Source organism: Pholcus phalangioides, unplaced genomic scaffold (assembly GCF_987345545.1).
Source record: "Pholcus phalangioides strain wild (caught in Gottingen) unplaced genomic scaffold, Ppha-v1.0 ptg000016l_1, whole genome shotgun sequence".
Lineage (NCBI taxonomy): Eukaryota > Metazoa > Arthropoda > Arachnida > Araneae > Pholcidae > Pholcus > Pholcus phalangioides.
In genome coordinates this window covers 12148843-12175536 of record NW_028301609.1, presented here as the reverse complement: position 1 = coordinate 12175536, position 26694 = coordinate 12148843, and the positions used below count along the sequence as shown (strand labels likewise).

The 26694-nt window shown below is 34.9% G+C and overlaps 1 protein-coding gene across 1 annotated transcript; it reads right to left on the bottom strand.

The window, feature by feature from the left end:
- Positions 1–1246: 1246 nt before the first annotated feature.
- On the bottom strand, positions 1247–26653 carry RfC4 (replication factor C subunit RfC4). Its single transcript, XM_089245612.1, has 10 exons — positions 26459–26653; positions 23316–23385; positions 18521–18562; positions 17267–17373; positions 16942–17043; positions 15113–15213; positions 10527–10684; positions 10348–10413; positions 5788–5982; positions 1247–4177 (listed from the first exon to the last, which is right to left on the bottom strand). The coding sequence occupies exons 1-10, from the start codon at positions 26563–26565 to the stop codon at positions 4076–4078; spliced, it is 1050 nt and encodes a 349-aa protein (XP_089101738.1). The 5' UTR covers positions 26566–26653; the 3' UTR covers positions 1247–4075.
- Positions 26654–26694: the final 41 nt, after the last annotated feature.

Genomic DNA, 26694 nt, shown 5'->3' with positions numbered 1-26694 from the left:
GCAGCACTTTACAAATGACTTTGTACACTGTACTCAATGGTAAATCCATTCACCTTGCAACAGCACTTATGCTGCACATCCTGTGTGCGCCTTCCATTGTTGCTTCCTCCACTGTTAATGCAACAGCCTCCTCGGTTTCCACAGAAACAGGCTTTCTTCCCCGCCTAGGTGCAACAGATAACAAACTTTGGCATCAGTTTCCTCAAACCCTGTGGTGTCACATTGGCCCTTGGTGTATTCGTTTTATGGTATGATACTTTTGCAAAGCACGCCACTCATTGCTATAGCATTCATAATATCTCTTAACGAGAAAATCATGGTCTTGCATTGATACAGACATCATCGACTCGTAAAAATGAGAGCTCTGATGAGGATAAATTTTATAGCTGAAAAACCAAATGACATGTAAAGCGCATTTGCATAATTCTAATGTGCATACCTCCTACCGTAAGCCATGTAGCCATTGCGATTTTGCATAACCCCACAAAGTTTTGTTTTAGAAATGATTAAAAACATTTTAAACCGATGCCTTCATGTCTTATTTCATTTAACAATATTGCACACAGCGCTAACCATGCATGTGTTATATTTCTATAGCACCTAGAAAGTTTTTTTTTTCTTTCTTCGAAAAGCATGGGGGGGGGGGGGGAGAATGAAACACAATCATTAATTGGACTTTTTAAGTAACAGTAGAAATTTGATTAATTTCTTTTTAGTTTTGCTATTTACATTGTTTCCGATACTACATTCTGTGGAAATGAAAGATTTTTAAATTCGTTAGAACTTGAGTTTCTTAAAATTATCTATAGATAATACTATAATTAAAATATACATAAGGTGTGAATCTCAATGGCACAACATTTTTATGTGCTATGATAATTTGGGAATTCAATTTTTTCCCCTCCTATTTTCTGTCAATGGTGTTCCTATTTTTCTTACTTTTTTCTTCAAATTTTCACTTCTAGGCCTGGATATGCTAAGAGCTACTGTTGAGAATGCAGTAATGTGATTCAACTTGCTTTCAGAAAATGGTGGAAGCCACATTGAACATGCTTTGTAATACGTTTTGGGAACGATTAAAAGCATTTTAAACTTATGCCTTCATGTCTTAATTAGTTTAACAATATTGCACACAGAGCCATTTCCTGCTGGTGGTGAGGGTTTTTTTTGTCGAAAATTTAATCCTATGATCTCGTGTAAACTATTACCAAGTTTGATAACATTCTTTCAGTACTTTTCCTTTTATGGCCATTTCAAAGTGGAACTTTAATTATAAAGACCCTGTATATGTACAAAATCACATGGAGCAAATTGTTACATGGTGAGATACATAAGTGAAAGGAAAATATATATACAATAAAGAATAAACATTTTATGAGAGGCAAGCACAACAAAAATTAATTATACCGAAACAGACCATTTAGGTGTTGGAATGTAGCACTGATTTTAAAAAAATAATAAAAAAATTCAAGTTGCCAAGGAAATCTTAATGATTTATGGGTATATTGGAGTTGCCGATTTTGAAACTGGCGTTGGTTTTGCCAAATCGGCTCTAGTTTTTTAGATAATACATACTCTTAACATTTCAAAGAAGTCTACATCCACTAACTTTAGCATTGAATTTTTACTTTATTTATTTTCCTATTTTATTCACTATATTATTATACTTATATCAGCAGACATCAATGCTCTGCAATTTTGATCTTTTGTTTATTATTGATTTACATTTCATGCAGTTTCAGTGTGATTTGTATGTTGCTTATATATTACGATTGACATTCAATTTTCACTTTGGATCTAGTTTTTTAGATAAACTGATAAAAACCAATGCCAGATTTGGAATTAGCATCCTAAAATCACTGAAATATCTTCTGCAATAAAATCAGTATTGAGCAGTAGCTTTAGAACTATCATAACAAATTGAAGAATAAAAACCTTATAATGGAGGGCTTAAAAGCCAATCAGTGTAAAGCTGGTGTTACACTATAAAAATTTTATAAACGTTCTTTTATAAAACTTGAAAAATGCAACCAATCAGTCACACACATTTGAGCAATTGTAACCAATAGACTTATTGGTTGCATTTTTAGAAAGATCTTTGATCAAACTTTTATGGTGTAATCCCAGCCTAAGTCAACAAGCATTGAAAATGAGATAAAAGATAAAAGAATATGTGTTAAATAGGCAGGATCTTTAATGAGATAAGTTTACCTCTACAACTTTAAAATTTGATTTTGTTACAGCCAGTTCAGACTGCTTAATTGAAATTTATAATAGTTTAAAAACTTTTTGCTAAACTATTTTTGGTACAAAATAAATTTATATTTCATGTTTCAATCTGATATTTTTTTTTAAATCATGCAACAAGAATTTTGAAATGCACTGAACTGTGGACAGAACTTGTGCTTTGAAATAGGTACTGAGCATGCACATGTAAATTATACAGGCTGTCCCAAATTACAGCAGATATCTCTGTAACCATTGACTTTCAAAACATACTTTCAATTATAAAACATTTTTAAATGATGTGTGCAGTTACTTACAATCTCAAAATTTGTTTGAGGGGTTGTATACATGAAAAAACTTTTTATAGTGTGCTCAAAAACCCAATTGAAAGTTGTTGCCCTCTCTCCTCTGATGCCAAAAAAAAATAATAATTCACGTTTCCAAGTGTTATATTCAGAGAAATATTTGAATTAAAAAATGGAAAGTTGAGAAAAAAATGGCTCTAAATGCAGAAAAACCGTTTTACCCACATTTAATGTTGTTTTCCCCCAAATTTCTCCAGTTTTTCGAAAATCTCAGTGAATATTGCTATATATGGAAACATGGATTTTTTTGGCTTCAACTTTTCTAATCGGGTTTTTGAACACACAGCATAGCCGCCAACTTTTGAAAATGAAAATTAGGAAGATTTTTGTGGGGACCACCACATATTTTATACTAAAACAACTCCCTAATAAATACAAAAGGGAGTTTTCCAAATAAAATATGGATTTTCCACACATAAAAGTTAAAGTGTAGGGAATAAAATCCCTAAGCAAAAAACAGGTGAAATTGGTGGGCAAAACTTCAATGGTGATCTAAAAATTACATATATTGTGTTCAATCATAAATGATGTGAACAAACATTCTGCATGAATTACCGAAAATCATCAGAAGATGAAGGAAAAAGCGTCAATTTTTGAAGAACACTCACTTTTTGTGATACTTGGCTTAATGTTTTTTTGATTTCACATGGGTGATGATGTCAGTCTTTCTACCATGACCGATGTTTATGTCCTTAACACAACTTGTACAAAAAGAAAAAGTCAGTGTTTTCTGGAATGTTTGATGAAAAGAAATTTATCGGAATAAGTATCTTTAAATTGATTAAATATTTTTTTGCTTATCAATATTCATGTTTTGTCATCACATGTACATAACTTCAACAAAAGAGGAAGTGTTGACCACATGCGCATCACTATAATCTTCAATTATTATCCAGGACTATTGGCTGCTAAGCTATTTCTCTGCACAATAAGACAAACAACTTTTCTTGTTACCATCACAGCATTTGTAAAACTTCTTTAAAAAAGAATTTCCCACTATTCCCCCACTTATGACGTGTGATGTCATTTTCAAAGGGGGGGGGGGGGGTGTGAAAGAAAGGCAAAAGCCTTTTTTTTGCCCCACAAAATATTCATTAGGGATTGTTTTCAGAAGCAGGAATTCTTTATAAATGAAGTAGGAATTTTCAGGGACAAATAGGGATTTTTTGTGATTTTTGTAAAAATTTGGGAGATTTAAGAACTTTTTAGGAGGTCGAGAGATAAAGCAAAAATTCGGGAGACTCCCCGAAAATTTGGAAGACTTGGCAGCTATGACACAGGGACAAAAGTTCATTTATTTTTTCCTCTATTGTATACCTCTCAAGCAGATTTTGAGATTTTAAGTAACTTCAAATGATATGTGCAAACTTTTTGTAACTGAAAGTATGTATCAAAAGTCAATGGTCAGAAATATTCACTTTGCAAACAATTTGGGACAGCATGTATATTCACCCATCATGTTAAACTCTCTTGACATTGAAATTTCACATCTTCACAACAATTTTGCATAATCTTGCTATCAGTCCAGAAAGTTGGAGAAGAGACTGCACACCTTGTGTGATCCTCAAGTGCGTCATTCCAATCTCCTGTTTTAAATAGTGAAATACCAGTAAATGATTAGAATTAAAATAAAATATGCTGCTACAGCTATTTATGCAATAATAAAGCAATGGATAACCAATATAATAAGACTTTTTAGTTTCTCTGTAAATAAACACACACCAGGGTTTAAGGTATGGTTGCATTTTTCGCAAAATGTGAAAGAAAATCTTAGAAGGCAAAAATCTAAATTGATATTATAGCGTCCTTGGGGCATGTCCGGACTCGATAATCAAATTCCGTTGGTGGCGGTCCGTCCGCATTCGTTGGATGTCACTAGTCGTGTAGGCCGTACAATGACGAATCGATGTCATGTTTCCGTCACATGTCCTTGTCCAAGTGTCCAAGTCAGCCAATGTTCGGACACCCAGATGTTTTAGCTCATTCTAGGCACACATTTCTGTTCCATAAGAATCCTACGTCTTAATTCTCCTGGGCAATTAGGAGATTTTCATCATTCCCGAAGCTACATCGGCTGGCTAGCTGGATTATGGGTGGCATTGATTCATCACATTAACATGTTAAGTGTTTATAGTTTCTCCAATAAAGTTCGCCATTCAACGACGTATCAGTTTCGTGAATTTCCAGTACCCCTACGTTCCTGCAAGTTGTATACTCTCCCTAGTATCAGCTTTACTGGTCTGGAAGGCTGAAATTCATCCCGCTTCTTCCATAGTGCACCCTTCTTGTCGTGCAGCAAATATAGGTTACGGTCTGAAAATTGAATCAAATTTTGAATGCGTGAGAAGTTCATCAGACTTTTTAGTATTCTTCTTTTGAATGCCGTCATCTGACTTTGTGACATCTGACCAAAATGAAACGCTGATGTGTGTGGACATTGGCAGACGTAATGCCATAGTGAGTCCGTAGCACCACACTTACAAGCATTGTGAGATGATCGTCCAAAGCGCTGCAAGTATGTCAGAAATGGACCATGCTCAGTTAAAAGGATTGCTTTTGTTCGCGGCCATACACACTTGCGCAAAGCCACTCGACGTTGTATCTTGTAGGCGTCTTTTGTTGAGTTCTTGTTCCATTCAACTTGCCAAAGATGAAGCATGAGTGCATTGGAGTGCATGAGTGCAACTGCAATGATTGAATATTTACACCACTGCAGGGTCTGCTGCTCTGTGGCTAGAGATTCTGAGCGAGGAGTGAGGAATTAACCTGCATTCACGTCTGAAAGTTGGAAAAACTTTAGCCAACTACTACAGTGCTGCTGATGGGGTTCGTCACTATGACCACTACTAAACCACACATGCACCTCGTCCATATTCCTCTGCAGAATTTCTAACACTTTTGTACATGTTGGAATGTGTGTGATGAACCTAGCGTGAAGTTTGTTTCTGTGTAGTGCTGCCACCTGCCATCAATTCTTTTAACTATGAATGACTGTCACCATGAACACAAGACAGCACAGCAGCCATGTAAATAAACCATATCTCATTGATGTGATACAGTTTATTTATACGGCTACTCATTTGATAATATGAAGAGATGTGTATTTTTCTCAAAAAATGTAAATGACATTCAATCAAAACAAAATCAGAAAAATCTTTGACACAAATCGAAGCAAATAAGGGAGAAAAAAAGCTACCTTGATGAATTCAAGTTTCAAGTATTCTGGCATATCGTGTGTCTTTGCAACTTTGAATACATTGGAGATTATGTCTTCACTAGCATAACCCAACCGCCACAGGTGGGACATAACTTTATACGCTTCATCGATATCACCATTGGCACAATGTTTCAACATATCTTTTATTAGAATTGGGTGAGGCTCATCACATACCTGCAAAGTTTTTGTGATTTTAAGAAATCGGCATCAAATTTTTATATGCAGAAAAATACCCTCTTTCATAGGTCGTTACATATTACAAATAAAAAAGCTACTGTTCACTTATAATAAACATGTAAAAAATTTAATGATACAAGGCAAGCTTGAAACTTGAGCAACTCAACTTAATTTCAATCACTAGATCAGACTGAAGTCTGAAATTTTGGTGGTTTGGTTTAACTATGAGTATATTGCATAGTGCACATTGGTGGCTAAAAGGGACTATTCAAGTATTATGCTGATCCTTCAAGTGATGTGTCCAGGCATCTCAAGTGTTCTAGAAATAGGACTGTCAAGAACTGTGCTGCGTATCACTCAAGTGATCCATAAATATGCTGTGGATCACTTAAATAATTTGAAAATGTGCCACAGGTAACATAAGTGATGTAGAATGGACTGCAAGTTACGTAAGTGTTCTAAAACTGTTCTACATATTACATACAGGATCTCTATATGTGCCATGAACCGCTGAAGTGTGTTGGAATTGTGTCGCAGGATTTAAGTGATCTGTGAATGTGTCACAGGCTGCTTAAATGCATGGAATTGTGGCACAGACCACTTTAGCAATCTGTAAACGTGCCGCTTAAGTCATTTTCACAAAATTAGGTTTGAGGTGGTGGGCCACATGGGGCAACCCAGAGGACCATGGATTTAACATATATGGCTTAAAAGGTGGGTCGCAATAAATTTCTTAGAGAAATTTTGAGTTCTAAACCTTCTACCCCCCCCCCCCCCTCCCACCACCAAATGTCTCTGATCTGAATATGAGAATATGAGGTAGGAGCTGAGCTGACAAAGTTTTGCTTTGCTGATGTGGGGGGGGGGGGGGGGGGGAGAAGAATCAAAAATGGCTTAAAATCTTCTGACATAATACTTGAACAGCCCCAAAGCTGTCATCGCAGGAATATCATTGATTTATCAATGTGATATCGTTTGTCTGAGGTCTAAGCAAGAGATTATAAAGGTTAATAACTACACAAGCTTTATTTTATATAATGATCAAAATTGGTAATCGTCAAACATTAAATAATACAGTAGGTGCTGCTTATTGGAATCACAAACAATATTATCATTCAGGAAATGTGTTTTCACTTCTGCAAAGTATGGAAGGGACCAGTATAACGTAACATGGGGAAAAAATTTTAGTTATCAGGATTTTGTTTATATTAATTTTTTTGTTGTAAGTTTTTCTTTATGCATTTTAAGCTAAGGTTGAATTAGACTTATTTCTCCCCACATAAATTACCGTTATTAACCAACAAAATTCCAAATAAAAATCTCCAGAGATTTTGTGCTAATATATTTTGTAATGGGAAACCACTGAGACTAATAAATTATTGAGTTTCTGTCGAATATAGTTCAATGGGAAATCTTTTGCGGGTAACTGTCATAAAAACAGTTTGAAGGTACCAAGGGGGTAATTTGTCTAAAATAAGATTCAAATTATGGGATTCCTGATCAGTCCCATGATATTTAGTCCAGTAAATAACAAACCCATCTTTTAATAGTCTGATGGTGCAATTAAGGTAAGTTTAGAAGTCAAATTAGCATCAATGAAAAATAATGAAAGGGGATTGGGCCCTGAGTTGTACTGGAGTTTAACTATTACAGAGCTTCCATCATCCATAGATGATAAGCATAGTACTCTGCTTAATCATCCTCTGATGATTTGAAAATTTTTTTTAAGATGAAATTCTTGAAATGAGATGGCGCACACATACATGTTAAGCCCTGTTTACATGAGAAATAAAATATTCTAGGAAGTTACAGGTAGCAGGGATTTTCAGTACAGTCGTCTACATGGCGTTTAGTTTATGCTGGCTCCCCTGTTCTTTTTGGAAGTTTTCACTGGTCACATGGGTTGAACAGAAACGGCTGGCTCAAGGTGGCTGAGGGAGGAGCTAGCAGTAGTTTTCGCGGGACAAAGGATTATGGGTGAGGAGGTTGAAGCCAAACACCATTATTCAGCAACAAAGATGGGACTCTTTTGACACAGATCTCTATTTCCCCTTTTTTTTCCCAAGAGGACAAAGAGTTGTCATGCAGGCAATAATCATCAAAGCAACCCCCAATCTTGCACATGTAAACAGGGCTTCATAGTTTCTCCAACTATTTCTGCAACGAAAGGGTTAAATGAAGATGGGGGGGAGGGAAATCGTACTTCATGAAATAGACGAATTTTCACTTGCAATTTATGAGAAAAGCTTCTGGAATTTGAATAACTGCATATCTAGGGCCAAAGTTCAAGAGTTTAAGGATTAGTTTGCTATCTATCGAATTCATTCATTCTTTAGCAAAATTTAAGAATGAATATAAAACATCAGCTTTTTTTTTATACATGGCACTAAACAAGTCCTGAATGTTTTCATGAGAGCAAATCAAGATGATGCATATAATGATGGCCTGAAACCATAGTAATTAGTAGGGCTAAGATTTTTACCACTTAGCATATTCTTTCATGATTTTACATATTTCCCAATCTCTATGTGATAGAACATTTTTTCATGATTTTCAGTTCTTTTAAGGTATTTTTCCAGAAATTAAGGCATATTTTTTAGCATTATTTCCCATATTTCAGCAGAACAATGAAGAGGGGATTTTTTTCTCCAAGCTCACTCTTTACTAGCTTTATCCCCCCCCCCCCACAATCAATTTTTCGGCAATATTAGTAATAATCGACAATTTTACTGATGCTGGCATAATTTTTGCAATGATACCATAGCTGCCAACTTTTGGAAATGAAAATTAGGGAGATTTTCATGCAGACCCGTATTTTATGCTAAAACCACTCCCTAATAAATAAAAAAGGGATTTCCCACACATAAAAGTTAAAGCGTAGGGAAAAAAATCCCTACTCAAAAACAAGTGAAACTGAAGGCCCAAACTTTAAAATTATCTAAAAAACATATGTTCAATCAGAAACGATGTGAACAAACATTCTGCGCGAATTACCCCAAAATCATCGGAAGATGAAGGGAAAAAGCATCGATTTTTGAAGAACACTGATTTTTTGTGACACTTGATGTTTTTTTTCATTTCACATGAGTGATGATGGCAGTCTTTCCACCATGACTGATGCTTATGTCCGTAACACAACTTGTACAAAAAGAAAGTCTGCCCTTTTCTGGAACGTTTGATGAAAGGAAATTCATCGGGAATAAGTATCTTTAAAATTGATTAAACATTTTTTTTGCTTATCAATATTCATGTTTTGTTATCGCACGTACGTAACTTCAACAAAGAGGAAGTTATAATCTATATAACTATAATCTTCAATTATTATTCAGGACTATTGGCTGCTAAGCTATTTCGCTGCACGACAAGACAAACAACTTTCTTGTTACCATCAGAGGGGTTGTAAAACTTCCTTAAAAAGGGAATTTCCCCATTTACGACGTGTGTCATTTCGAAAGGAGAAAAAAACGGGCAAAAGACTTCATGCCCCACAAGAAATTCCTTAGAAATTGTTTTCAGAAGCGGGGATTTTTTTTTTAATGAAGTGGGGAATTTTTAGGGACAATTAGGGATTTTTGTGATTTTTGTACAAATTAGGGAGATTTAAGAACTTTTCGGGAGGTCGAGGGATGAAGCTAAAATTCGGGAGATTCCCGGAAAAATCGGGAGACTTGGCAGCTATGTGATACGATTGGTGATTTTTCTGCGATAATAACAATTGCCAATTTTACTTGTGTGCCTTTAATATCATTTTGGACAATGACTTGCAATTTTCTCGAGGAAATATGGTCAGCCTATTTATACAGGCATATTTTTTATTTATATAAGTTAGTAATTGCCTAATCTACATATTAAGATTTAAGGGTATAAGTGCATTTTTTAGGGAGCATATTCTGTTGGTTTTTAGGTCATAAAAATCCAAGCCCTACTAAAGAAAAAATTTAGTTTAGATGAGTGTGAATTTCCTTGGCTATTATGCGTTCAAGGATCTTGAATGAAAGGGGTAATTGCAATTGCCCAGAAATCAGGAGGGTGGGAAAGTGGTGGACACAATTTGTGAATGATTGAAAATCAATAAAATCATACCCATAGAGAGGAATTTAGATGAGTCTAAGGATGTATAACATACAGTAACTTCATATTACATCAAATCATCAGAAGGCAGAATATAGTCAATGACTACTTAGGTTTTGATGTTAGTTTAATTTGTAACAGCAATTCTAATTAGGGATTAGTCACTGTGTGATTTAAAGATGCGACAATAATATATAGCAATGTTCACCTTTTTTGCTCAAAAAAAAGTGTCTGAATATCAATTAAATCCTAGTAGAAACTCTACTAGAATGTATAAATATTGATACACACCTTGAAAACATTTTCACTGTTAACATGACCAAATCCAGCATAAGTTGACTGAAGATTATTCAAAGCCTAAATTTGAGAGAGAAAAAAAAAGCCAAACAATCATTTGTTTTAAATAAAAGAGAAATTCTTAAAGATGTATAGCAATTCAGGTATGTTATGTGATAAATTTTGATAAAAACCTGACGCATATCTCCTTGAGCAGTGAAAACAAGTGATTCAAGTCCTTTGTCATCATGACTGATATTTTCCTTCTCGCAAACATCCATAATCTTGGCAAGAATTTGAACATCTGACAGCTTAGTGAAACGAACCATGGCACATCGTGACTGAATAGGTTCTGCAATATTGTTTAAGAGCGAAAAAACTGAATATGTGTATAATATTCATTTGGTATACGTGCAATGCTGTAAAAGTCCATTAATTTGAGAAACCAACCTCAAAATGCTACAAATACAATAGTACATGTGTATGCCAGAGGTTGTGCATGCCTGTTGTGGAGGTGTTGATAATGCTCAGTTTGAGTTGCTTTCTGAAAAACTGACCTGTATAATAACCCACCCCAAAAAGAGGAACAAATTTCTAAAAATGATTCTGCACACACAGTATTTTGAATATATTTTTTTGGATTTTAACTAATCTCATTGAATTAATGTAAAATTTACTGTTGTGTGCAGCCTCAACAGTCAAATATTTCTCACACTGGCTCACTACCACGCACGCTCCTCTCACGTGAAAAAAACTCGGCACATTCTGTACTGAAGCATGATATAATTATGTGACTAGAGTGAGTTTGGCAGTGAGCCAGTGTAAGAAGTATTTAAATATTGAGGCTCTACAAAAATGCTTTAAAAAAATTTCTACCAATCATATTCAGTTGGTATATACACAGTGATCATAAAACTGTTTTCTAGCATAATATTTTTGTTTTGTTTTAACCTTCAACAGGTTTTTAAAATTTTTTTGATCTGCATTATAACTGCCACATTTGAAATTGTGAAACCTTCACAAATCGCCACCTTATTTTCCAGAAGAATACCCCCAACAAGAAAATTTACTCCGATCACTTTTGTTTCCCTCACTATGATACAAAAACACTTGCCATGACGTGTGTGGCTTTCCAAGAAGAGAATAAAATTTTTTTTAGAAAAAAAAATATTTTTGTGTTACTCAATACTGAGTGTATTTACACTCAGGAAAAACAGTCTATTTTTCTTGCTCCTTCTTTCATCTAACCTCGAACAAGAGCCAACAATACCCACTGACCAGAGATTGATTGGGAGAGTGGAAAACGTGTGTGTGTTTTGCTGTAAAAACAACTTCAGCACGTTTTTAGAAGCCAAGATATTTGGTGGTGGCTGAAATAAAGCAGATAAAGTTTGATGAGATATCTTGGGAGTGCCGATGAAAGAGTTAAGCAATATTGATGATATATCTCACCACCTTGAAAGTCTCTTATTTTAGCATTGTGTGGCAAGCCCAAATATTTTGTAAAGTTGATTTCTCAATGGAACACTTTTTCCTATAGCTTTTGCACTGGCTGAAAATTAGAATATATCCTACTTAATTAACCTCTTCTCTTACAAGCGATTGGCAACAAATTTGGATGATCTCTATTTGACAAATCAGTGATAAATATGGTAATCTTGTCCTAACCGAACTGCACATTAGAAAAAGGGGAAAAGGAAAAAAACCAAGAAAGAGTAAAACAGTATAATAGATAAGTAGATAAAAGAGTAGGTATAAAGTAGATTTTGCTTTTCACTCTCACCCTACCTGTTCTTTCACTTTTACATGTATATATAGTAGAGCATCGATTATCTGAAACAACTGGAGACTGAGGAAAGGTCGGAAAATGATTTTTCGGATAACCGATCAGTCACAGAAAAAAATTTCACCCAGCGTTATAGGAGCCATATGAAACACAGAAACAGTGATATCAAACACAAAACTATATACATTTTGTGTCACACGTCTTACAAATAGCCCAGAGAACTTACTAGCCTAGTTTGACATAAAAGTAGGCCTACAGTTTAGGAAAAGAAGTCCAAAATATTCTTTTGCTTCAGAGCTGACTTTTTTGGCATTAAATATCGCAAACATTTTAAAGACAGCAATTGGACAGCATCACATTGTTGTTGTTCTAGCCACTTCATAGCCATCTCAAGGCAGTGAATTTACTGACTGAAAATGTTTTGGTTGATTGGTATTTAGATAATTAATGCTTTACTGCAGTAGAAAGATGTATCATATGTGGGGAAAAAATCACTATCAGGGTACAGAGAAAAGAAAAAAAAACAGGATAGAGTTACAACAAAGCTTTGCGATGATGAGAGAGGAAAGAAAACAGAACTTGTTTGAATTTACTACACTAGCGTTTGGACACAATATTACGGCCTTGATCGTAAAGGGGCTAAATAAGGGGGCATTTTAAAAGGGGGGTCTGTTGATTTCCGCTGTGCCACTTGAAGGGTTCAGAATGTTCAATATGGAAAGAATTTTCCAAAATTATCCTATATCCTATCCATCATTAGTTTTATTGCCATTGACAAAGACCAGTTCTACTTCACTACTATTAAACCACACATGTACCCCGTCCATATTCCTCTGCAGAACCTCTAACGAATTGGTACATGCAAGAATGTGCATGTACGTGTAGTGAAACCTGACATGATGTTTGTTTCTGTGTAATGCTTGTTATGTGTAGTGCTGTCATCTGCCACCAGTTTTTCTAACTACGAGTGACGTGTAATGATTGAATAATTTATCGTTGTAGGTTTGTTGCTTCCTTGAATTATGGATCATGATTAGACTATAGAAATCATTTTCATTTCATGTCAAAAATTAAAAGTGATGAGTTGGGAATAAATGGACACAAGTCTACATCTGCTCTTTTTTTCCATTTCACCCACATGCATCGGGAGGCAATGGTGAGAGTTTATTTGATGAGGTTTGAACAACAAATGGATTTTTATCCAATCGCTAAAGAATAATGTGTAACACATGCAGGATATAAAAGCACCTTAAGGAATATTTCCTCAGATTCCAATGTAAAACTGAATATTATAAACCTCTAGGCATGAGGAGCTTCTTAGATTTCAAATCATTACTCAAGAGTTTCACTACATATAGTTGAACCCAGAAAACTGATAAGGGTAACAGAACAGGAAAAATTTAAGAAAAAGTCAGCAGAGGGCTCTTTGCAGATTAATGCAAACATTCTGCTTTGATGTCATTTCTATAACCCTTTAAGCAGAACTGACGAGATATCTAGCCTCATTTTTTGTCTCTTATTTTAGAATTGACAAGCTCAGACATTTTGCAAAGTTGGTTTCTCAATGAAACACTTTCCCCTATACCCCAGTGGTTCCTAAACCTTTGTCCCGTGCCAAAATGTCCGTGACTACAGCTCCCGTGCCCAATTCATGGTTTGTCTGCAGCTTTCTAAAATAGTTCAGTAGATACCGTGAAACCTCTCTTTTGCGGACACCAGAAGGACAAAAAAATTTGTACGTAAAAGAGAGGTGACCGTTAATCTCAGGGGTTTGAAGTACATACTCTTATAACATGAGGGAAAATTATTATTCAGCCATAAGAGAGGGCTGACCGCATCTGGGAGTGTCGGTTAAAAGGAGTTTTACCGTATTTTCATTTTTAAAATAATGACTTCAAAGCCTAAATAGACACACTATAATCAACATATCTTCAGCTTGCCCTAATGCCCCTGAGAAAAGGTTGGCAAGGCTCCTAGGAGCCACAACTCACACTTTGAGAAACACTGCTATACCCTTTAGTTTGCACCTGCAGATAAACAGAAGAAAAACTACTTCATTAAAAAAAGATATGTCACTTTGAAGGGAGTTTAGTGATTTCTGCTGCATTGTTTGAAGGGGTTAAACATTAAATAGTGATTTTCTCTTCCCTCTCTCTTAAAATGCAGTAGATGAATAATTTGAAAGCAAAAAAAAAAAAAAAAGTAATAATAATAGTTCAGAAGCATCAAGAATTTTCATAAAATTTAAGAAAATAATACAATTAGAATTTTTTTTATAAAATATTTATTTGTAAATTTTAATGTTAAATAGTACTCCAATCTTAATGAACATTGAAATCACTTGAATAATAGCATTAATTAGCAACAACCTATCTCTAGTAGTGGGATCACCATAACCAGGTGATTAATATTTCTCTGTGTGAAAATGCCCAGCCTTCACATCCTTGACAGTAATTATCATTAAGCTTCATTCATAGTTCGATAAATAGGTAGCAGCACTAAAAATTTAGGCACAACACTAGACAGGGTTACCAGACATCCTCCTTTTTGACATCATTTCAAGCGTTTGCCTGTGTTTCAGAAAATTCATTCTTTTGTAAAAATATGGAGAGAATTTTTGTAAATGACTTTTCAAACCAGGTTTTAGATTTCACTAATTGGATGTTTTAGCACACAACTATATAAAATGTTTATTTTTTGAGAATTAAAAATGCCCCTTAAAAATTATCACATTTTAAGAAACTGCATGCCATTTGAAAACTTTTGTAACAGTTAGTATACTTCTAAAGTCAATAGTTGCAGAGATATCAACAGAGCAAACTACTTGGGACACTCTGTATATGCTTTTTAATTATATCTTTCTTGCACTAGAGGTCTCCCTTAATGTTAAAAGGCTAAAAAACTTAAAATTAAATTTTTGAAAAATGAAAAAAAAATGGCATTTTCTGGTAAAATACATATAAAAATTATGTAAAAAGTACTGAGAAAACTTACCAATGATTTTATCAGATGTATTGCATGCCAAAGCAAATCTGGTTGTTCGAGAATAAATTTCCATAGTTCTTCTCAAGGCTTGCTGAGCACCTTCGGTCATACTAAACATTTAAAAATTGTCAATTAAACAAATTGATAAAGAGTAGCATTTGTAAATTTAAGAAAAAATGAATTAATGATTCATTTCAGAATAATCCTGTAAATTCGGCATAACAAAGTATATAGTAGCACTTAAAATCTGCTTAAAGTAATTCAAAGTACTGTACTTAGAAATTTAAAAAAACAATACGTAGGTTATTTAAACACTTTTCACTTTACACCTCAGAATAGTAAACATTGAGAAGATGGCATATATTCCAGACTAGTGTACTATCAATTCTTGAATATTAAGCTAAATTTAGCTTCAAGTCATGGTTTATTAAAGGATTTCAAGGTTAGTATTTTACTTTACATTAACATTACATACATTGGTTTGGTATGTAATGTCATAAAAGTGTATGCAATGAAATATAATGTATATAAACGTGTTAAAAATAAATATAAAGTCATCTAAAGAATCTTTGGATTTTTCCCTCTAAAGAACATAAAAAATTAGATTTCTTGAAATTAGTGGTAAGTCAATTTATCAGTATTACTGTGCAAATAAGTCAGTAAGTTTTGATTGAAAATTAAGTTCTATATAAGTTATGTGTGGTAAATGTGTTATTATGCATAATTGCTGACCATCTCCGTAAGTTTCATAAATTTCCCAAAATTTATCACTTTTACCAGCGGTTATGTATAACATCCAAGCATAGTTTGCAGACATGATAAGTCGTACTAAATTCATGTCATTTGCTGGTTATTATGCATAATCAGCATTTTGAATCTGTAAATATGATAAATCAGTTTCATTACTGTGATAACATTTATTATTTAGTGACAGTAGTTCAGAGCAAAAGTCTGAACCAGATATAATAAAAACTGATTTACAAACATCCCTGAAATAACTCCCATAACTAACTCAGAATTTGACAAATTCTGAAATCAGATTTTGTTATAATGAACTCTAAAAATTTTTATAATTGTACCCTGATATAACATACTCTTATTCAACAGATTTTACGATTACATTCTCATATAATGATCTCTCATTTAACAAATTCTGTGATCATACTCTGATATAACAAATAATGAACACTGATGTAACCACCAAATATTTGCACAGGGACAGGATTAAAAAAAAAATCACTCAATCACAAAATTCATTAAATGGTAATTCATCATATTGGGGTACGACTATATTTATCAAACATACTAGACTCATTTGGGAGGATTGTTTCTATATTTACCAAATTCACCAATTAAATGTGGGCATTGTAACCAGTGAAAGCATTAAATTTCAAGTATATATCAAATTAACCAGGTATAGTCCTCCTACCACGAGATGAGATTTGGCTACGGCACGTCATGTCAAACTATTCTATTTTATCCTAGAAGGACATGCCAATCGTGAAAGCTCAGTCACCGATGAACTTTTCTCAATGTGCAATCGTTTTACCAAAAAAAAAATTGAATAAAATCATCCAACGTGACGTGACATGACGCAGCGAAAATTCATCTCGTGGTCGGAGGACTATACACTTGGGTGTTATGTGCAATCACCGGCACAAGTGGTAACTTTTTAGCATTTATTAAATTTACCAAGATGATGGGCTATTATGCATAATAACCAATTTTTATCTCACATTCACCATAAAATATATTTTTAACGAATATGAAATTTTACAAATATAGAATGAAAGAACTTTAAAAAAAACATTTCCCACAGAAATCATACAAGGTTTTACCTGTCTGCTTCATCTAGAATAATTATCTTGTGTTTACCCTTTGGAAGAGTAACTTTCTGTTGTGCAAACATCTTAATTTTATTTCTTACAACATCTATGCCTCTGAAAAAAAGATTAAAGGTGATTTGAATTTAGAGATGAAAAATTGACCAGAACACTGATAAATAAAAATATTTTTTTAATGCGATAAAATTAACATCCACTTTTTTCTAATGGCATTCACAGTCGTAATTGTCAAAAATCTTATATCTATATGAATTTTGCTATTCTAGATGAATTTCTCACTAAATTCAAACTACTGAAACACGAATGGTACAACTATTACCTGTCATTAGACGCATTCAATTCCAAAACTGCTTCTTTGAAAGATGCTCCCAGCATGATCTTCGCAAGGCATAATATTGTTGTGGTTTTACCAACACCAGGAGGTCCCTGAATATGAGGAAAGAAAAATCTTACAAAATGATCTCATTCATCACAAATTTTAAAGAACAAAAGAGGCCATTATTTATTTTCATAATTATTTATTTTTGTTAAAACCAAAGCCATTATATATTCCTGATACATGATTTTATATCAGGTTGCTGTATTTTGGTTATATTCAAATTGTCAGAAGGTAAGTTTAAATTTTATGAAGGCCATAGAAAAGTAATATAATATAATAGTGAAACCTCCCATAACGGAACGTCTCATTAACGACCACTTTTTTGTAATTATGTCAATGGGCTTCAAAGTACTTTGCTATCCATTAACAGACATTATTATCCATTAACTGTCCTTGTTAGTAGACAGTTCAAATCCCTTAAGTGTCCATTATCTGCAGGTCTCATAGGTTTCACATCTTTTCACCTTCCTAGTACAATCGTAATAAGAAGGTAAAAGACAGCTGTTCTTAAAACTTGGTCGCAATTTATTTATATGTATTTGTATGGGAAACTTTTTACCCTAACTAAAGCAGTTGCCGTTGGTTACAAATTTGGTGAATAGGAGATCTTATCTGTCCTTTTTGGGTAATCCAGTACATTCCACATATGACTAACTCTTCACTACCTTTCCCATTTTTTCACTACAAGCCTGTCAGATGTTAGGCCTATGTATCAACAACCGTATGTAATTCCAAAGGTTGTTGAGAACCTCCATGTTGTTCTGTTGTTTGCATTTCTTGCACTGTTTGTATTTCTTGAGAAACACTCACTGAAAAGCAAGATTATCCAAATAAATTTGTACCTCAAATATCAAGCTTTATATTTGTTTCCACCATCGTAAAATTCAATGATTTTTATAACTGTATTTACGTTCCCCCTATAATTTGCTGCCTGGTACAATGCACAGTGCATGGCTGTGTTAGATTAGTACATGCATTCATATCAAGTATATCCAAAAATAGATCATCATAGCCAAATCCATATTCATTAGCCGAGGAGCAAAAATCATGAAAAAAAAATAGTTAGCCAAAGAATTCAATAGCGAGATATCACTATTATGATTTAGATGATGTTTCAGTTAAAAATGAGATAACTAGAAAAATTTAAACATAAAAACAAATAAATTTCTAGTAACAAAACTTTTGATAGCTTACTGCCAGTATCACATTTGGTAAGTTTCCATCTCGAGCAAAAGCCTAGAAAAAAAAGAAAGAAAATATGCATATGGTTAGCACTTTTTAGTCTAAATTAAATCACATATTGTGAATAAAATTGCAGGAGTAAGAACACACAAAATCCAATTTGACGCATTCTATGTTTTATACAATGTTAATGCCATTATTAAACAAGTGACTTACATTTGGATCACTCAAATTTTTTATATTGTGTGCACTGAATTTTTTTCGCTTTCTTTATTTGTAATATATATATATATATTTCATACCAGCTCATGCTTCAGGGTGTGTCTAGGCCTCTTTTTGTAAGGTCCTGTTTTTGTGAAACCTTCCCTTATTTTTGTGAAAAGGATGATTAATTTTGTGGGAATTTAATTAATTTATCGCAAAAGAAATAAAGTTCCAAACTTTTGGTTTCACTAATTTTTATTTTGTGAGGTTTGTTCAGGTCCACAATTTCGTGAAGGGGGTCTGGAAGACAGACTCAAATTGTGGCTGGACAGACCCTTGTACTTAATTGAATACTTAATTGAACGTATATAGGTACATGAACTCTGGCTCCAAATTTGTCAGCACATTCAATAGCAATTACTTTTCCAACGCCCTTCAAAGGGAAGGCCAAACTAAAATAAGTTTCTTGCATGTTTCAAAGTAAGAACTTTATTGAATAAATTTAATAGAACAAAATTCTGCTGTGTTAATTTTTACTAAATGGAATTTACCTTTCAAGTAACTCCCATTTACCTCTTGTAAAAACAGGTAAAAAATTGTGTTTCAAGTGAAATTACAGTTGAACAAAATACATGTTTTTATTCGTCATTACAAATTTCGAACAGATTGCCCTTGTATCATTTTTGTTTTCAGTCAGCTGTGTATGTAATCATTAACTATTATTCAATTATTACATCACACCCCTTTTTATTATCTGCACATTAGGACTAATTAGACTGAGATCTACACTTTATACAAATTCCAAATGATCTTTCTATTTCTCTCGCCAACATGTTAATTGCTTGGTGTGGGGGGACTTTTAGCTGTAGCGATTGGCTCAACAACTGCTCTGTCGCACAAAAGACTTTTATCAAGTTTGAGCAGGTAAACTCGCAACACCTCTGAACATCCTTTGATTCAGTAAGTGCCATATCAACAGTGTCAGAATTTTGCATGAGCAAGTGGAGCATCTGCCTTGTCATTGCCTCAGTCAATCCTGCTTTGATCATGGGTCCCTTCATGTCAGAGTGCCATCTGTTTCACTAGAATCAATAATTTGGATAGCAAGTGGCGTGGCAGTAATAGGCTCGTTCTCCCATCATGAATGATACTGTCAGATTCACAGGTTTGATACTGGGGGAAGGATATCAGTACATTCTCTCCCTACTGGACCTGAGGCAACCATCAATAGATGGTATCTTCTCACTATGGCCCTCGCAAAGCCCTCTCCATGATTGAGATGAGTACAGAAGCATATCATGACCTTCAGAGAGAAAGATTTTCAACCAAAATCTATCAGTGGTAAATTGCTGTATGGCGATATAACCAGAGTTGGTATGTGGCAAAGTAGTAGTAGTAGAATCAATAATCTAATCCCTTAAATACCATAATGAAATGATAAAAAACAATGCTAACTTTATATACCCCCCCCCCAAAAGAAGACAGCTCTTGCTGACTACAGTTGATGCTTCTTATAACGACCCTCCCCCCCTGTTCCACTGAAAATTGGTAAAATGCTAACTTTATATACCCCCCCCCCAAAAGAAGACAGCTCTTGCTGACTACAGTTGATGCTTCTTATAACGACCCTCCCCCCCTGTTCCACTGAAAATTGGTAGGAGGTCGTTATATTGAATGTTTAAAAAAATCATTAATTAATCGTTAAATAAATTTAGCTTCTCCGCTTTTTCCAACTGTTGGAATTCCCCTTCCCTTGATCGACTATGAGAAGGAAACCAAACACTTTTAACCCCAACTATCAGTTTTTAATTATACGCCAATGCGATACTTAACTAGTTTTACTAGCACCTAGTACCTACTCTTTGGAATGTTCAATTATTCATCTATTTTGGTTTTCGACATCACTTTCTTGTCAAATTCTGCCAAAACTTTCAATTTGAGATTTGAAGAATTAGCACTCCATTTATTTAAGATCAGGGCTTGATAAATCAAAATTTTGTCACCAGCCAAGAACTTTTTTCCGACACACAGTTCAAAACTGTTTGTCAAGACTCCTCCATAAGAGAATAATTAGAATCATCACAAATAATTTTACTAAACCATTAATGCAACTTCATCAACATCTTGGAATACTTACATTACGTCAATTATATTTCTATAAATCGATTCTCCTCCTATTCAAAGGTCAATTCTCCTTGCCTTTAAATACATCTCGATCTTCACATAGACTAAATAATATATATTCACTTCCTTTGCCTCATAAAACACCGTTGAAGAAACATTTTACTTACCTTATCCCAAAATTCTACAATACATTACCACCAGAAATCACTCACAATACTAATTTATCATCCTTTAAAAAATGCTCATGCAATACATGTTCTCACTTGATAGCATAGAGAATTTGTTTTAATGTTTTTTCTCTTGCTCATATAATCCTTAAATAACATAACAGTTTAATTTAATTACATGCTGCATCTAGTTGTTTTTGCTTTTATTCCAACATTTAAAAAATTTATATTTTTAGTTGCAGCATGTAGAACTGTTTTTAAATTGCACTCCTCTGTTGCCATGAATTTTTATTTTAATTTGAATAATTTTGATTTTTTTTTTTTTTTTTAGTTGACTATTCTGTTTTCCATACTAATTCTTACTAGCATTTACCAGAATGGGTCATTTTTGATTGACTCCTTCTTAAATTTTTCTCTTTTTTTTTTGTGTGTGTACTGTTATATGATAACAATAAAATTTGATTTGATTGATTGATTGAAAAAAATAGCATATTTTTTTAATTTTCTGAGACTAGAGGACTCTTTTTCTATACCAAGAGAGAGAGAGAGATGTTAACATGATTTCTGAAAATTTTGTGCAGTTCTTAAACCCCATCCCCAAATTCAGTTATCAACATAAAAAATTTCAGGCGTCAATAAAAATGTTTTAGTAGCCATGGTATTCGTCAAGTCCTGTTTAACACTAGCATGGCAAATGAATAATTTTCAGAATGAAAACACAAGTTCACTTGCCTGTATATTCTCCTGATGAGAAATTAAGTAAAATTGCAAAAAATTAACCACGGGAATGAGCTACCATGTGAGAAAATAAAACAGAATGGTAAAAGAGTAGAGCTGGTGGTAGGGGGGAGCGGGAGAGGAAAGAAACATCACCATCATTGACTCGCGTGAGCTCAGTGTACCCCGTTCAAAGTGAGGGTGCTACTTTATAGCCGTACACAGAATTTTCTCGAGCGGGGTTTAAGATTTTTTTCCCTTCTGAGAGGGGTTACTTTTTTCCTGCAAAATAACACTATAATCTTGGCTCGGGGGGGGGGGGGGGTGTTAAAACCTTAAATCCCCCCCCCCCTTTGCATATGCCAATGAGCTACTTAACTAGTTTTCTATCTGTAGAAGTGACACTGTAACATTACCATTTAGGCTCTCGCATAAATGGTCCTTATTCTAGTCATTTATGTATATTTTGATTTGTTTTACCTTATTTTTGTTTCCAGGGTCGATCAGCGACCATCTTTATTTTACGTTGCCAGATTTTGATATATTTTTGTGCATTACTTTTCTCCCTCTCTTGTGAGGATATGTAAATTAGATACAAGTTCAGTGCCGTACCATCGGCTTTGTGATTGGTTCTGTCAAGAGGCATTATGGGAATGCTTTCATATAAATACCAGATGCTCGTTACTTCCAACCGATTCCTGTGTCTTCAAAACAGTTACTAATTCTAAGGCGTCTTGCCCTGTAGAGGAGTACGCCAGGTGATCTCTCAGTCAAAATAATGCAATAGTCGCAGAAGAGCGTGCTTCAACAATGTTCCTGGGATGTTCAAAGATCGTCACGGTTTCGTCAGGCATGTGGAATGATCGGTAGCCAGACTGGCTGCCTCTGGGCCTCTCTTGATGTTCACCACCTGCTGTCTCCTATGCAGGTTGGCCTGTGGTTTCAACGAACACTTCAGGACGCAATACCATGAGAACTTGGCTCCGGGGTTTTATCTGATTGTGGTGCATAGAAGGCAGACGCTTAAAAGTTATATTCTGGCGATCTGGACTAGCACGTGCATTTCAGGACAAAGCAGTGAGAGCGTTCTTTTATTGTGTCAAATGTTTAGAGAAAGAAAGCTAACTGTGATAATCCTTTTGATAAAATTCCAATAGTTAACTGAATAAATGTATATTGTTTAACGAATGTCTAATGTCTTTCATTGGTGCCATCTATTCAATGATCATACTGGATTTAAATTAATAATCCATCAGGAAATGCACGATAAAATGTTGCAACACAACACTTCATCTTGTCTTCTTTTATCCATCAATGCAAACAGCATTGTCCATTTCTTTGCAAAAAAAAAATGAGGAGCTGAACTGAATTCGGTCATTGTAATGGACTGAATGATATAAACCTGTCATTACATTGGATAAAAAATAACATGGCAGAAATAAGAAAAAAATTGGGACCTGTCATAACAGTTGTTATAACAGAACCATCGTTATAACAAGCTTTGACTGAATATTTTTTGTGAGATTTGAACTCCACCTATGTAAATTGAGGTGCATTAATCAACCCCCATAATAAAAAAAAAAAGTCATTCTAACCTCAAATCGACCTATTGCCTCTTCATTACCAACAATGTCTCGAAAATCTGATGGACGATATTTCTCAACCCTGCAAAGAAAAGAAATATATATAAAATTCATAATTATATAGATATTCCTTTTGATAAAAAAAAGTCCTAAGAAGTAGATGAAGGGTGCACAATCCGGGAGCCAGATATATGACATTTTTTCCACCTGCGTGCCAGAAATGCACTAGAAGTCTCATAAAAAAATATGATCATGACTTATAAATCATGTTATGGTAATTATGACTATCATAATTAATTATGACAATAAAAATACTTCATCTCACATATTTGTCAAACACATACATTTCTTTTTTTTTTTGGTGAATTATATGTTAACCCATTAATGGCCCCCCTATTTCTGATCATTAGTGATTTTTTAGCAAATAATCAGCTATTTTAACAAATAAATGGCAACTTTATTTTCCTTTAAAGATTTATTTGGCTGTAATTCAAAACCTTACTTGCTTTTGACAATTTATGGCTGTAATTGGTAACTTAACTTGCCATTCTGCAATTTTTTTGGCAATAATTAGTAATGCTCTGAATGGATCCCAATTTCACGTATTTTTATAAAGGAAATGTAGTCAGCCTAGGCATTTCTCATGTTGTGTTTATACCAGCGTACCAGAGGCTCTTTTCAATTTCTACAATGTTAAAGATGCTTGGTGAACAAAAAGTTTGTGTCACAAAGGAGCCAGAACTATGACACAATCTGAAATAACAAAAATCCACTACTTCCATCTTCCATGCCATATGTCGCCACAGGGAAAAATACTGTCATTATGAAACATTTTCTACTATCATGTTTTCCTTGAAAGATTTATTACTTCACACCTTTTATTTATTACTTTACACAGGTCTCTATGGCTCGTTAACCATCCATCATGCCTCTCTTCTGCTTGATTTGCATCCATGCCCCCCCCCCCCAGAATATCCCATGGTCGTAAGGAGCCCAGACTGAGAACCCCTGGTGTCTAGCACATCCACCCTGATTGCGAGAAGAGGGTTGATCCAAAATTCAACTCTACATTATACTCAGTTCTTTTATACTCTGTATGACAAACTAATTTCTTCTATTGTTACAGCAGCTATAAAAGCCCTTCTTTCTTCGTCAAGTTTTTTTTATGATTTCATTTTTAGCCTGTTATTGCTTTTCTTCCTAGTCGGTCATTTTCTTTCATGGTGGTTTTTCTTTTTTTGTGTGTTGGCTATTATTATCATTTTTTTCTGCTTCTTGGTTTGCCATTTCCTTTTTTACTGTTGTTATATCGTCAACGTCTGAAGGTGAAGTCACCCACAGAGGTTGCTAACAATAGGCTTTTGTGTTGAAGAGCACTGCATTTGAATCAAATAAAGATTCTTTTTTTGCTTGCCTTGTTATACCTACAGTATTATATCAGTGAGTATGTTACTTCAGTTTTTCTTGTTGGAATATCTTGTTTTTCTCTCAGGTTGTATATTTAATATTGCCATTTTCATAATTTTTTTGCATACTAGCTGTTATATCTGGAGTTTTAATGCTGCAAATTGCGTAGGCCTATTTATTGAAATCAGCGACCGTTTTTGACGGATCCCAATAGACACTTTTTGCCCTGACCATTGTATTGTTTAATAGTCCCAGTCTTTATTTTTATCCCAAAGTTTTAATTCTGGAATCACATTCTTACTTATAACCTGTTGTTTCAACATATTGCTCATTTTCGATAGTATTCAATGCTGTATGTGGATGTTTTATTTTCAATTTCAACCCCCCCCCCCTATTTGGTCCGAGAATGTTGTTTGTTATTGCGTGTGTGTGTGTTGTTATAATTTTTTTTTAACAGCTGTAGTTTAATCCTTTTTGGAAATGTGTTGTTTTTTCCGCAGGAAAAACATCCTGAGCATGACTTCTGGGCAACTTGGAAGAAAAAAATCTCCAACACATCGCCAAAAAGGACACTAAAGCCATTCCAAATATTTTGTGTGATCTTAATAATTTGGACAAGCAACAAAATATTTTCCTTTGCTGAAATGCAATAAAAACTATCATGACCTCTCACATGGGGCTGGCGGAGCACCAGCCCAGGACAATTTCCATCATTTTTATTTTTTCACACTATCAATTTATTATAGAGGGCACTTGTGACAAGTGACTTGGGGCCAGGGTTGCAACTACAAGGGGACTGGACTATTTCACCCACACACCAACTCCGGTTATATCTCTATAATGCAATTTACTGCTATTGACAAGTTGGGTTGGAAATGAAGGCACCATTTATCTGTGGTTTCCTTCACCTCGTTGGGGAAAATTTCATTGTTATCTATATTTTCTCTCGGTTCGAACCTGGGACATGACGGCAACCTTCACACGGTGAAAGACGAGCATCTTACCACCACGCCACTCTGGCATCGGCGGGGGTGGCACACTGGATTCTCCCCTATAACTGCTCTGTTTACATTACAAAGGGCACCAAAATGCATTCTTCTAATCAGGGCCGCAACTAGATACTTTGTCATTCAGGGCAAGCACACATTTTGGTGCCCGTGTGTAATGAAGGCACAGTTAAAGGGTGAATTTGGCACCCAGTCCAGCGCCTAGGTATCAGACCCTCCTGCTCCCCTAGTAGCGGTCCTGCTTGCCGCGGCTGACAAAGCATCTAGTTTTGGCCCTGAAGGGAGGGGAAACGGGTCGAGTACCCCAGACAAGAGAGGGTACCGAATTCTTTCTTTAATATTTATACCAGAAGCGCCAGAATTCGAGCTTGCCCTAACTGGGTCCTACCAAAAATCCTAGCCTGGGGACCCTGCTTAGGGCCGTAGTGTGCCTTCTCGGGGAAGACTTTTCGTTCAAGGGCCTCCTCTTGAAAGGGTTATTATGTAAAACTAATGTAAACTTTTGTGGGGCAGTGCCCCGGTCCTCCAGCCTAGTTACGGCCCTGCTGTATGTGAGGGGTGGACATGATTATTTATGATTAGGGGCTCGGATTTGTTTATGCCCCTTAAGATGAAACATCATTGCTGATCGGTAAATTCAGGATTTTTTTTAACCTATCAGCAACGACGTTTCATCTTTAGGGCATAAAAATCCGAGCCCTATTTATAATATAAACAACACATGTAAACAAAGGGACCTACCATGGCATGTTGTTGCTTTGCTTCTTCGAGCTTTCTCCACTCGATTGCGGTCGAGATTCAGTTACGGAATTCTCCGCGCAATCCATTGGCTCTTCACCGCCTCTCATGCTAACAGTATAAAAACTTGGCCGGCCAATTAACTGTTTGTGTACAAGTACCTGGAGCCCGCCAATTCCACTCAAGTTTCGTGATGGTGATGATAATGATGATGACACGATATGTCTTTATATGGTTTT

Excerpts from the sequence above, each read along its gene's own strand:
- RfC4 (XM_089245612.1), bottom strand. The coding sequence starts at position 26,565 with ATGAGAGGCGGTGAAGAGCCAATGGATTGCGCGGAGAATTCCGTAACT. Across the intron at positions 10,685-15,112 it reads TACATCTGATAAAATCATTG|AACCTATTCAGTCACGATGT; the intron begins GTAAGTTTTCTC and ends ACAATATTGCAG. Across the intron at positions 10,414-10,526 it reads CTCAAGGAGATATGCGTCAG|GCTTTGAATAATCTTCAGTC; the intron begins GTTTTTATCAAA and ends TCTCAAATTTAG.